At 33.5% G+C, this 15,161-nt stretch overlaps 1 protein-coding gene across 1 annotated transcript in view; it reads left to right on the forward strand.

Annotated features, from left to right (window-relative positions):
• Window positions 1–15,161, forward strand: part of LOC102743819 (voltage-gated inwardly rectifying potassium channel KCNH7) — a 74,337-nt gene that overhangs the window by 22,217 nt on the left and 36,959 nt on the right. Inside the window, exon 4 of the mRNA XM_081815477.1 lies at window positions 7,186–7,385. Within this exon, the coding sequence (XP_081671603.1) occupies window positions 7,186–7,385 (200 nt within the window). The remainder of the gene's footprint in view (window positions 1–7,185; window positions 7,386–15,161) is intronic.

A 15,161-nucleotide genomic window follows, 5' to 3' on the forward strand; every position in this document is an offset into this window, starting at 1 on the left:
AAAAAAAAGTTACTGGATTTCTGCTTTTAGCCATAATGGAATAACTGAAAATTTACCATATTCCCACAAAATTTTTGAAAATAACAGAAAACTGAACAGAATACAGAAGGCACTTGTTTTCAGACATTGGAAAACAGATAGTAGGGAATTTTGATCCCTGAAGAAGGAAAGCAAACAAGATGGGCCCCATGATATCTTCAGCCTTCTGCCTGGAGTCACTTTCTGGACCACATGGGAAGGAGAAGCAACAAAAGCTGACACCAGTGGTCCCATTGAGTTAAGAAAACAAGATCAGAGGTCATGGTGGCTTTAAGTGCTAAAATTTGCAAGACAGACAACCAGAGAAGAGGCAGCTATGGTAGAGAAAAGCTCCAGAAATATGCAGAGGTATCTCCTTGGATCTACTGATTAATACTAAGTCACAAATGCATAAGGGAAAACTCAAGGCCTGTCAAATAAATACCAGAAATACCGTAAATTGAACAATTTCCAGAGATCACACATGTATTAAAAATATTCAAGTCCCTGTCAGTAGAGTGAAAAGCCCTCATTGAATATCAAAGGTATTCATTAAAAATTTCAGAAAAATGGTGCCATAGTACTAGGGTTAGTCTATCCCTAACAAAGCTTAAAAAGTAAGCCTCAAAAGGAACAGACTGATCTACAAGTATTTTAACTGTGTGCAAGAACAATATCGAAGATTTATATCCAGCAGTGAACATGTTAAATTCACAATGTCCATCATCCATTAAAAAATTAAGAGATATGTTAAGAAACAAGAAAATGTAACCAATAATGAAGCAAAAAAAATTTTAACACAGAATCAATAAAGAAGATGTAACATATACATACAATGGAATATTATTCAGCCATAAAAAGAAAAAAAAAGAATGAAATCTTGCCATTTGTGACAACATAGATGGACCTTGAGGGCATTATGTGCTAAGTGAAGTAAGTCAGAAAAAGACAAATGCCCTATAATCTTACTTATATGTAAAATCTAAACAAAACAAAACAAAACAAAACAAAACAAAACACAAACAAATAAAAATAACCAAGCTCATAGATCCAGAGAACAAATGGGTGGTTACCAGAGGCTGGGGGTGAGGGGTAGGCAAAATAGGTGAAGGAATCAAAGGTACAAATTTCCAGTTATTAAATAAATAAATAAATAAGTAAATAGGGATGTAATGTACAGTATGGTGATTATAGTTAATAATACTGTATTGTATATTTGAAAGTTGCTAGAAGTAAATCTTTTTTTTAATCTTAAAAGTCCTCATCACAAGAAAAAAATTCTGTGACTATGTATAGTGATGGATATTAACTAGACTTATTGTGATGATCATTTCTGACTGTATACAAATATCAAATCACTATGTTGTACTTCTGAAACTAATATAACATTGTATGTCAATTATATCTTAATAAAGCAAACAAAAGCCCAGAACCAGAATTGACAGATATAATGAAACTAGCAGACAATACCACGCACTTTAACAAATGTGTATGTGGACTCCCAGAAAATTGGGAAGGGAACCAGAAAAAAAAAATTTTTAAATGGCTGAAATTTTTCCAAAATTGATAAAAGCTATAAACCACAGATCCAAGAAGTTTAGTGAATCCTAAACAGGTTAAACACACACGCACACACACACACACACTAAAGCACACCATACTCAAATTACTGAAAACTAATGATAAAGAGAAGAAGTCTTAAAGTTACCAGAGAGGGGAGAAATAGGACACATCATGTACAGAGGAAAAATATCTGGTTGAGAACATATTTCTTATTAGAAACAATGCAAACCAGAAGACAATGTAATAAAATCTTTAAAGTGCTGAAATAAAAACAAAATCTGTCAACACAGAAATATTGGTTCAATTAATCTATTCTTCAAAAGTGACAGACAAACAAAACCTGACATAACTCATCATAAGCAGAGTATAAGAAATAATAAAGTTTTTCAGGTGAAAAAAAAATGTTATTAAGATGAAAATTTGGATCCAGAAAAACAAATGAAGAACACTAAAAATGGTTAATATGTAGATACGTTTAAAAGATTTTTTTCTCATTTTTAAATATCTTCAAAAATAGTTTTTAAAGCAAAAATCAGGAGAATGAATTTTAGGTTTTATAACATATGTAGAATTAAAAATGTGGCATTAATAGTATAAAAATGGGAAGGGGGAATAGAAGTATATTGTTACAAGATTCCTACATTATCCATGAAGAGATATTGTATTATTTAAGGTACAGAGTGATACGTTAAAAATGCACACTGTAATTCCTACAGCACAGCTAACAAGCCAATAGGGAAGATGAAATTAAATAATCAAATTAATAAAATCAACAGGTAGGAAATAAGAGAAATGGGAACCCAGAGAAAACAAATAGCAAAATGGTAGATTTAAACACAGCCACATTTATAATTCCATTAAATGTAAGTGAGCTAAATTCTCATTGAACTGCAGAAATTGTCAGACTGTTTTGAAAAAAGTTTCAACCATACTTTGTCTAAAGAAAACACTTAAAATATAAAGAGACAGGTTAAAAAAAAATGGAAACGATGTACATACAATCACTAATTATGAGAAAATGTAAGGAGCAGTATTGATTTCAAAGAAGACTTGAGGACAAGGACTATTACCAGAGACAAAGTAGACACCACAGTCTTAAGTGTGTAGACACCCAATTACAGAGCAATTACATTAACCAAAGACTGACCAAACCTAAATGAGAAATAGACAAATTCACAAGACAAATCTACAGTTACAGTTAGCAATTAACACTCCTCCCTCTGTTTCGTAGAATAAGCAGACAGAAAATCAGTAGAGATAAAAGACTTGAATGATACTATCAATTAACTTGACATACTGGCAATTATAGAATACCAGCAGGATACACATTCTTTTTTAGTGTATGTGGGACATTCACCAAAGATAGACCATATGCTGGACTACAGATCAAATCTTCAAGACAGGTAATATCCTTTTTTTTTTTTTTTACGATTTTATTTATTGATTTGACAGAGACAGAGTACAAGCAGAAGGAGAGGGAGAAGCAGGCTCCCCACTGAGCAGGGAACCTAATGCAGGGCTTGATCCCCGGACCCTAGGATCATGACCTGAGCTGAAGGCAGACACTTAACCAACTGAGCCACCCATGTGCCCCAACACAGGTCATATTCTGAACCAAAAAGAAATCTCAACAAACTTAAAATTATTGAATCATACAGAGTATATCTCTGACCATAAGAGAAACCAGAAATTGGCAAGAGAGAAAGAAAAGAAAGAAAAGAAATGAAAAGGAAAGAAAAGAAAAAGTGATAGACATAGATATTTGGAAAGAAAGTAGGTAACACACCTCCAAATAACCTATGGTTCAAAGAAAAAATCACATGGAAAATTAGAAAATATTTTAAATGAATGAAAATGAAAATAAAATGTATCAAAATGTGTGAGACAGCTAAAAACATGCTCAGAGAGAAACGTGTAGCTTTAAGTGTTTTTATTTAAAAAGAAAGGTCTAAAATCAAAGATCTAAGCTTCTATTTTAAGACAAGCAAACTAAACATATAAATAGAAGAAATAGAGATAAGAGCAAAAGTTAATAAAATATAAATCATACAAACATTAGAGAAAATTAATAGGAGTATATTCTGGCTCTTTAAAAGAGCCAGTCTTCCAGTTAGACTGATGAGACAAAAGACTTAAGTTACCAATGTCTTACATGAAAGGAGAGATATTACTACCCATTATAAAGATATTAAAAGAATAATAAAATAACATTACAAATTATTATAATAAGTATGACAATTTAGATGTGATAGAAAAGTTCTTTGAATGATACAAATTACCAAAAGTGAAACAAACAAAAAATCCTGAGCCATACAAGAGAAATTGATAAATTGGATTTCATCAAAATTAGTAACTTTAACTTTTCAAAGGACACTGTTAAGAAAAGGAACAAGCAAGTAATAGACTAGAAGAAAATATTCTCAATACTTAGATCTAAAAAAAAAAAGACTTGTATCCAGAATATATAATTTCTTACAATTCTATAATAAAAGACAACTCGATTTTAAAAATGAGCAAAAGATTTAAATAGACATTTCAAGATATATGAATGGCCAATAAGTACAGGAAAAGATGTCATTAGTCATCAGGAAATGCAAATGAAAACTCAAGTTAGATATTACACGCCCACTACAAGGTTAAAATCAAAGACTGGTAATACCAGCTGTTGAGTCGGGAACAATTGACATTACTATAATTGCTGGAGGGAGTATAAATTGACACAAGTTTGAGAAACAGTCTAGCAGTTTCTTATAAAGTTATACATACCACACATTTCCAGTCCTAGGTGTTTAAAGGGAAATGGAAATATGTGCCCACACAAAGACTTGTACACAGATGTTCATGGCAGTTTTATTCATAATAGCCAAAACCTAGAAACAGTGGGATTTCTGTCAACAGAAGAAATAAGCTGGTAGAGCCATGCAATGCAAACCAGAGTGAAAAAAAAAAGAACAAATTATTGATACATACAACAGAATTAATTTCAAAGACGTTGAACAAAAGAAGTCAGACACAAATTAATATATACATTATGATTCCATTTATATGAAAACCTAGGGAATGCAAACTAATCTGTAATGACATACATTGGAGCTCAGTGATTGTGTAGGTTCTAAAGTGAGTGTGTAGGCAGCCAACAAACACAAGGGAATCTTTTGGGGTGATGGAAGTGTTCCATATCTTGATTGTGTTTGTAGCAGTGTATACGTTTGTCAAAATTAATTGAGCTGTACAAGACAGATTTATTTTATTATTTGTAATTACATGCTTAAAACATCTAATTTTCTAAGTTAAAACTTTTTAAAAGTTTGTGTAATAGGTAGAAAACAAGTGTATTTGTTCTGTAGGCACATTTCAGCTAATGCCTAATGACCAACTAAATTCATTAGTTCGGTTAGCATATCAGATTTTGGGGGTGGTGTGCTAAAAGAAGTTTTAGGATATACCTGCTTTATTTCTATAATATCTAAACCTAAAACAAACCATTTGATGAAATTAGAACTCCCTATTGAGGAAAGGTCCCTATTGAGTTGAGGAGAGAAATATCCTTATATAGTCTGCCATCTTGCTTTTGACTCATATTTTATGCCAATTGATGGGCATTAAGTAAGTGATATATAAAGAATATGATTATGTTGTGCTGCTATCTTGCTTACAGCTTTTAGCTCCAGTTGCTCCTAAAAAATTAGAAAAAATAATTCATGCATTCATTATAATTTAAAAAACCATCACATAGAATTAGCTAAGAGAAATACATGTTATTCATGTATTCAACTATATGCTTATAATCTAGACTTTGCCATCTTGTCAACAAGTAGAAATGCCTGTTTATGATCCAAACTAATGTTTTGTTTCATTTTTATGGCAGTATGGAGATAAAACCACAATATGGAAATGAAACAAAATAAATAATTACTCTCCTCCAAGTAATTATGTGGTTTAGGTAAAATAACTGGCATTGATTATGTGCCCTCTGATTAAATCAAGTTAACTTAATCTGTACTAACTAAACTACTTCCTGAAAAAATGATAGATACTTTGGAGATATAACAGCATGCATAAATCTTTCCAACACTACAATTAGGAAGAGTAAAATACATTTTTCACGTGAATTTCCTTGAATCACAAGAATCGGTTTCAGGCAAGTATTGCTAACTCTCTTCTTAATCAACTTTTCATTTACTCAGATTAGGCTCAAGTCTTTTTTCTGTGGAAGATCCAACCAAAACAGCTTATCTATCTTACTGAGAATTATTGTCTTTCACACATCCCAATTCAGGCTCACTACAGATCTCCCCAACTCTCATCCCCTTAAATAGATAAAAACAAGGGACCACTCCTTTCTCTGTGACATTCTCTTACTTGGGATATATATGGTAAACAAGGACCATACTAACCAAGAGACAAAGATAAGATGGAAAAGAAAGCAAATGACCAGGAAGATAAGTTGTTTTAAAATGCTTAACCTGAATCTGGCCAAAATCTACTTCAAAAATGATTAAGTGGTTTATAGAAGTAACAGTTTGTAAAGTGTGTGTGCTGGGGGGGGGGGGGGGCTGGATTTGTTGGTTGAATTCAGTTGAATCAAATACTTTAAGCTGTTCATTTTTTACCACCTGCTCGGGATAGAGCAGTTCCAGTGTCTTAAACATTCGCTACCTTCTCTCTACAGTTTGGACACATGCCCAAAGATCAAAATACAGACCATTTATCATGATTTGACTTTCTGTACAGAATATAGCACTTTTTTAGAATTACAAACTGAATACAAATATAAAAGGAAAGAGAAGATACTCAAAAAACTTATGTTAAGTCATAAAGATTAGGCCAGAAACCACTTAAAAGGGTACGCAACCTAAGTACTGAAATGTATAGCAAGGATTGTTATAGCAGTTTCTTTCTTCTCACAGATGAAAGAAAAATGTGTATCCTGTTTTTTTTCTACAAAAATAAAATTCTATCCTCATATTCTAAGCCAGGGGTATCTATTTTTCATCTAGAAATACTGTAGAAATACTGTAAAAATGAATTCTAATAGATTAAAAAATTGTATACAAATAAATACTCTAAGGAAATTATGAGTTCCTTAGAACAATCTATCATTCTTTAGCAAAACCAAAGTATTCAAAATAATCTTAAGATTTATAATAGATTTTTAATATTAATAGGTTAGGTTTGAGGCTGAGAGGCAGAGATGTCACAATTTAAAAATTTAAAAATTAACCTTTTAACTCCAGTTCCAGAAAACATATCTTTGGTAACCCTATGACATACATCCTTATTATATTACAAAGAAAATGTTTATTCTAGAGGCATTTTTATCTCTAATCAATACTCCAGATCATAGGCTGATAGTGTAAACAATCTGAGTTTATATTTTAATTTAGAATCCATGGTGAATTAGGAGATTATCCTCTCCAGATTTGTCATCAAAATTATAAAATTTACAGCAATATTGGCTTATTTTTTTTCCCTATGGGCCAGTGGTAAATCCTTACAACTGGATTGAGATAATAAAAACATCTACATACTTGAGATTCTCACAAGATGTAATAAAGCCAAAGTGCAGTCTTCCCCCATAACTTTGTTTTTTATCCAATCCAGCACTAATGTATGCAAGCATTTTTGGGAATGTATCTGCAATTATCCAAAGACTATACTCGGGAACTGCCAGGTACCACATGCAGATGCTTCGAGTAAAAGAGTTCATCCGCTTTCACCAAATTCCCAACCCTCTGAGGCAACGGCTTGAAGAATATTTCCAGCACGCGTGGACATACACCAATGGCATTGACATGAACATGGTATGTATTCCTTTTTCCAAAATGGAAGTACCTCAGGCATTATAGCTACAGTCCAATGGGAAAACCAGTCTCACCAGCTTTGAACCCCTTGCTTTTGTTTTCCTCTCGGATGTTTATTTTCTCCCCTGGAGATAGTCTCTCATTCTCAATTCATGGCATTGCATGGTGCTATATCTAGTTATATTGTGTGGCAAAGGCATTATAACATGATGCAAACTGATATAACTGTGTGTAGTAAATTCCCACTTCCAGTTAGAGAGAATATTGCTAACATAGGATTTGGGCTTTCACCACATGTCCTAGCTGCCAGCACCCCAAAAAATAGTTGGACCCATGTGCATTAAGATTTGACAAGTAAACAGTAACAACCACTATGATATCCCCAAACAGAAATCCAAAGTTAACATTCCTTAAAAAAAAAAAAAAATAGAAAAACAGGACACTGAGGATTTGTAGGAGAGGTTAGGGAGCTTAAGCATGCTGTAAACATTTTATCATAGGAAGTTTCATGTTTCTGTTAAGGACAAATTTTTCTATATTTACAACAATTAACTATGTGCCCTTTTACTGTACCTGGTTTAATGCATCTTTCCTTTCAAAGGGGAAATATGGAATTCTTCATAACTTTTAAGCAAATTCAACATCAACAGTCACTTTTCATAATTCTTCCCACCTCTATCAATTCTTTAAAAATCAACCTAACTAATAACATGACCATGGTCTAAAGAGCACTTTTTATTATTAGGTGAATTGCACACATTCTTTTGACCTGTTTGGCTATAGAGACTGATTCCTAAAGATAAATTATGTGACACATCCAAATTCTGTGGCATATCACAGACCTATTAAGAAAGATTAAAAATATGATGCTCTCCCATCTATCAACTCCACCGGGCAAAGACCCTGTTTCTAAGCATTCTTCAGAAAATAAAACTACTCACATTTAATGATATGAACAGCATAATACAATTTTTGCATAAGTGAGCCAATCCAATTTAGATTGACATTTTTATATTTGACCAGTAATATTTTAATAAAAAAGCAAAGGTTCAAAATTAGAAGTCAAAGGACAGAAGGCATTGCAAATATTGCCCAATTTGAAAGCCATATAAGGATAAGTTTATCAAAGCTGTGTGTAATTTATTGGACTGAGAAGTAAGGACATGCCATTATAAAAATTTTAATTTGAAAAGCACATTTCATATAAAAGCATAACTGAATTCCATGTGTTATTTCTAATTATCCCAAAGTTATTGTGTGAAAATTCATTTGATAAATTGCTATCACTAAGATAACACTTTAATCTCGTAAGAAAGCACCTACAAATGGATCATTTTATGTATTTCCATCTGTATTATTGTTGAACAAAGATATCAGCATTCAGAAACTATTAGGGATTCTCTAATGCTGGGTTGGCTGAAGCAGTGTCAAGAATTTTTAATCAAAATACGTGTCACTCAATTTTGTTGTTCCATACTGCCAGATTATTTCAATAACAGTAATTAACAATTATTTATTGTACATCCCCTCTCCATATAACTAGTTTTGTGACCATTTTTGTGATAAAGTCTATTTTTTGACAACTATTTACCTTTCATTGTTTGACTCTATTACCTATGATATGGTTTATATACCACTTGCCTATTTACAATGTACTTATGAAAGATTTATCTCTTTCCTGTCTGCTTCACACCTTAATACATGGAATCACAACACCCACCGGTAAGAACAGGAGGTATTTATATCCAATTTAATTCTCGTGTAAATTGTGGAGAACACCCTTGTTATCTGTCAGGTTTAGAGCTTGTTAAGTGATTTCCAATGTTAGTTCTGATCTTTATTGCATGATGTAGCAGAGGAAATACAAAGCAAGGAACTGGGGAAGATAAACTGGAAGAGGCCAAGTACAGAATAGAAATCCTTAACTTTAACAACAACTTGACCTCTAGTAATATTTATATACAGTCTCCCCCTCCCAACAAAAAGGCACTTATCTGCTCCTTCCTCCAATCTGGTCAAGGTTATGGGTATACGGTTTGCATTAGATAATTGTCATAAAGAAAATGTCATTCTCTTTCATCATCCTCTATTTTCATGATGTAGGTGCTTTTCTTTCCTCCCATCTGCATGCCTGTATTACATGATCCTGGAGTGTGTGAGCTCTAAACCATGTGCCACTGAGTCTTGCATGTGGTTTTGAGAGCTTGACTTTGCACGAACTTCTTGTTTGTACACAGTGTCTACATTTCTCATCTTGTGACTACAAAGTGAGTAAAAAATCAAAGTCCAAGATAACTGAAAACTCAGCAAATGGAAGATGCTTGTTTATTAAGCACAACGTATGTAACAAAATTAGAGAAAAGCAACTGTACTCTTAGACTATTGAGAGATTTAAAAAAAAGAAGAAATCAAAGTGGATTTTTTTACCTCCAAAACCACATTGTTATAATCCCTGTGTCTTATTAATTTATTGTTAACTAAATAATAATTTAGTAATAATTTAAAGTGATTTAAATTTATGTATTGTGATACATAAAAGTACATCAAACTGTTGTATTTTACATCAGCATTTCATATTATTTTGTTTAAGTATAACCTTAAATATAATTTCTCATGAAACATTTCAGGTCATTTTTTTTGCTGTTCAACCATATCAAAATTAGGTACAAGTTTTCCAATCACACTGTATTAATTGACTCAAAATTATTTTTCATAACCCCAAACACTTGATTCCTTGATAGATTTCAAAACATAGAAAAGAATCTACCTAGGGTGCCTGGGTGGCTCAGTCGTTAAGCGTCTGCCTTCGGCTCAGGTCATGGTCCCAGGGTCCTGGGATCGAGTCCCACATCGGGCTCCCTGCTCGGCGGGAAGCCTGCTTCTCCCTCTCCCACTCCCCCTGCTTGTGTTCCTGCTCTCGCTCTCTCTCTCTCTGTCAAATAAATAAATAAAATCTTAAAAAAAAAAAAGCTTCCCTTAAGAAAAGAATCTACCTAAAATGTGCAGCCATATTTCTTATTCCCTGGATCTTTTGCTTTTTTTGAAATAGCCATTGCCAGAATGGTCCAGAACCAAAAACATTCAGGGGACATTTATGGGCTCCCTTTCAATGGAACGAAATGGTTCAGAATATAAAAGGAAAAGGGTCAGGAGAATGAAGTTAGAGAAAGGAAAGTGTTCTTTTGTGTCTGATGTCAGGCTTAAGAATAGTGAAAGTTATCTAAAAAATATTTATAGGTCAATTCTGGTAACCTGTTCCCTTCTTCTCCTCCAAATTTGCCTAGTTAGGGGAAGAGGAGATACTTTCTCAGATTAAGACTGAAGGTATCTCAAGAAATGTCCTCCAATCAAAGCTGTCTTCTGACCCAGTCTGAAACTTTCTGACATTTTCCAACATTGATTTTAGTTACAACATGGGCAAGAACTGAAAATCATCTTCCATGTCAGTGTAGAGGCAAGTTTCTTCATATCACATACAAGAGCCTGGCTTGAATGAAGAAGAATCCCAATAACCATGCTCTATACATTGTTTTGGATGGAGAGAGATAAATCATTCATGACAGAAACTACTTCAGAATTTAAAAATACATTGACATGGAAGAAAAAATTTTATGAACACTTAATGAAGAATTTTATTTCTTACTTTAAAAATGTCCCACCATTAATGCCTAATAATATAAAACAAATTAGGAATAGGAATTCAGAAGACCTAAACACTAGCTCTTCAATTTGCCACTAATCTTGGACAAGTCACTTAACCTCTCTGCAATTTCATTACACTTGTCATTGTCAAATGTGTTTAAAGCACCAGAACTCAAATATGCTAAATGTATAGGACAATTATTATGGGAGTTTTTCCGCTTGAGGATGGAGATTCTAACCTATCTGCTGCCTCTTTTGCTTTCTGATCAGGCATCTAGTTTTCTTTGATGATGAATTGTTGATGGCAGAGAACAGAAGGGGATCATTTCCAGTGAAAACTAAAACAGGAATAGAGGATCGTATGTGGGGAAGCACAAGAAAGAATTAAGGCAGGTAGTCCAGAAACAACTTTGTTTAATTTATTTTAGGAAGAAAAGGAAAAGTGACTTTTTTTTTATCCTGAGGCATTAGTGGAGAAAATTTTGAAAAGCAGACATAGAAAGGAGTTGGAATAAGAACATAGGAAGAGGGATGAATGCTCCAGCAGGGTAGATATACAAGTTTTCCTTAAAGACAGACAGGAATGAAAAGAGAAAGGGTAAAGCCACTGGCTTTGAGGAGTAAAGGAGAAAACTCAATGGACTAGCACTACATGGTCCAGTCTCCTTGGTTAAGCAGAGAGTAGATTGAGTCCTCAGCAGGGAGGAGGTATAAAATAAGAGAAGAGTTAAAGAGGGGGAGAATTTTTATAGATTTCAATCAAAAGTCAACCTCAGGCTAAAAATGCTTAGAACCACGGTGGGACTCTCAGTGACAAAGCATTCACTTATAATGCCCCCAACAAACAAAGCCAATCAAAATGGAAATGAAATTAATAAATAATGGCATATTGTTTAATAGAAATTCTTACTCTTTGGAGTTGATGTGATGTCTAAGAAGCATCTTAGTGAAAATCTGATTTCCTTTCCTTCCAAGTCTCTTTTACAGCTCCTCTGCTACCCATCAGAGTACCCTTTGCTAACTCTACTACTGACCTTAACTACTAGCTACTAACTATCTACTACTACTACTACTTACTACTAGCTACTATCTACTTAAATACTAACTACTAACATTGATTATATCTGCATTCTCAATCTAACTCTATGCCAATGAAAATTTTGTCGTACCCATTCTCTACACTTACCGAAATGACTTCATCTATGCCAGACTTTTGTATTCAAATCTCCTTCACTCACAGACTGTTTTGATACACCATAGTGAAAGGCAATGATGAGTTCTTTCAGTCAGCAACTCATATAAAAACAATCATTGTGACATTAAACCTCATTGGAAATGTAAAGCAAAATATACAAAATAGCATGGCTTGTCTTCACCATACTGTTTTTATCCCTCAACTTTTCCTAATGATCCTTTATATAGTCAGGTTGATAAATAAAGTCAATGAAAAACCTTTGACTCGTTAGTCATAAAGCTTAATAAAATGATTAAAAATATGGTGCCCACATATTTGTTCCTCTAGTGGCAAGGATTCTGTTTCTAAGAATTCTTCAGAAAATAAAATCAGTTACATTGAAAGATATCAATAGCACAACAAAATTTTTACATGGGTGAGCCTGTATAATTTGCATTGATTATTTTTTGTTTGACCAGTAATATTTTAACAAAGAAGCATAGGTTCAAAATCAGCAGCCAATGTGCAAAATGCATTGAAAATATTGCCAAACTTTGAAAGACATGCTGCTTCTCTACACAGCCTAGCAAATAAATTCACACATTTCAAAATAGGGCATGGAGACTGGTAAAAACCTGCATTTAAATGATAATGATCCGTAGGACTGGTGACATCTTTTGGTTTTCTGTAAAGAAATACTTGCTTACCTTTAGGAGTTGAATTAAAATAGTCATCTACAATGTACTTTAAAAGATGTTTTCATAGACATGTTGATTAGTTAACAGGAACTGCCTGGTTCTACAGAAATTATGTAGGTAATAAAATTTTGCACTAGCAAGAAATCTACTAGCACACATACTTGCCCACCGTAGACAGTACCTGAACAACAGGTGCTTAAGAAAGGACAAGGCACATGTCCTTCCTATTTTTCACCAACCTATTCACTCTAAGGTCTCAAAAATACCACAGAGAACAATAAATGCCATCTGGAGCCCCCCTGACGTGAACAATATCAAGCTTAAGACAAGCATCTGGTATTTTCGTGTCGCAAATGATATGTGCTCAGTCATGTTTCACAAATGATTATGATCACTTCATCCGGGTCTCCAACCATTATCAAGAAAGACTTATTTACAGCTGGCACCATGCTGCATCTGTGCGAAGGGAGTTCTTAACAGTAGGATCTTATCTCTAGTGGGTCCTGAGCCAAGAGAAATGACAGCATGGCCTCAGGCTTTACACATGAAAAATGTGTAATGAGACAATGAACATACTACAGTTTCTCCATTCATTAATAATGTTCCTCTTCCAGTAGTAGGATAGTGGAAATGGCATCTCAAATTATTTTTTAACTCTTTAAAATAATGGTACTATTTAAACAGGACTCTAGAGGGCATTTTCTCGTGCTGGAGAATGTGATGTGTTTTCAAGTACTTTCTTTGGCGTTGTAGAAACGCAGGAGTAATTCAAATTCAATTCAATTTTAAGAGCACTTAATATTCCACACGGGTTTAACCAAAAATAAAAATACAGAGAGTCATCAAAACTCAGTTTTAAAATACTCTTTGTAAATATGACTTTAAGTTACTTTTAATTCAGATATTAGAGTAACTCAGCATTTATCAAACTTAATGAAATCAAGCCATTCACAATTTCTCCCGAAATAAAAATCCAGTATTTTCTTTAATGGAAGAGTTACCTGAGATATTACAGGGGCCTGGATATTTATATCGAAATGGATATGTCGATATTCCACCCAATATGTCAGAGGTTTTGAAATCATTTTTTAAGGGTGAAAATAAGCAAAAGTAAGTTCATCCATGCAAATTGCTCTTATAGCCTTAAGAGGAATTTATGTATATCTTAATTGTTTTTCTTGGTTTAGACATTTTACTACCCATGGGGATGAGTGTGAATGGAAAAAATAATCATTGCCTCTTTCGTAGCAGGTATTCCTAAAACAAAAAACAAAACAAAACAAAATCCTACTTTTTTTGTTTGCATCTTGGGCTCCTGTTGGGCAGGTGGGCCACCCCCAGTAGACGTCTACACTCAATTTAGGAATGATAAGAATCTTTCTTATTCAGGGCCCAGTAACCCAGATTGTTTTAATGCTCTGGAGCTATGTTAGTTCATTTTTTTCCACTCCACTGATAATTCTCTCAGATCAGAATGCTCTATAACACACACAGAACTGAAAGATACCAGTAGCTAGAACCATCTACCAGAGTGGGAAGATAAGTCAAAGACTCACTCCACATAAGTATAATTATTGTATTTGAATCATGGAGTTCCATTTCTAGCCCTTACTTGTTCTAACTGTGAATCACTATGTGCGGATGCCCAGAAGTTGGGGCATTAGTTGTGTTTTCTAAGATGGGGGCTTTAGCCCAGAATCTAACTCTAATTTTGTCTGCTCTATCTATGACCAGTGCTTAATATTGAATAGCAGACACCAAGCAGTGAGGTCAGAGCATTATAATAAAGCAAGTATGGTTAATCAGGATGTTTCCTCTATAAATTACCTATATATAGTAGCATTTTTGCATAGTTTTTGGTTACCTTTTTCTTATTTTATAAGAAATCTTCATGAATTACAGATACTAACGCTTTATTTGTCATCTATATTGCAATTTGTTTCCAATATCTTGTCAATGTGTTGGTTTTGTTAAAAATATCTTTTGGATTTAAGTTTTGTTTTTTGTTTTTTTTTTTTAGTATGGTCCAGTTAGTCAACTTTTCTTATATAGTTCAGAGATCTTGTCCTGATTTTCAAAGGTCCTGCTAAACCTATGGATGATACAAGTAGTTTCCCGGATTTTCTTATAAATTCTGTTGTGTAATTAGAAAGAAAATTCTGTGTTCTGTTTGAAATTTAGTCTTGTAAATTATTTTCTTTACATGAATAGAAGTAGTACTGGTAGAATATAAATAAGTCGTTCTTTTTCTATTGATCTGAA

This window comes from Leptonychotes weddellii, chromosome 3, assembly GCF_054177405.1.
Source record: "Leptonychotes weddellii isolate Sample4059 chromosome 3, ASM5417740v2, whole genome shotgun sequence".
Lineage (NCBI taxonomy): Eukaryota > Metazoa > Chordata > Mammalia > Carnivora > Phocidae > Leptonychotes > Leptonychotes weddellii.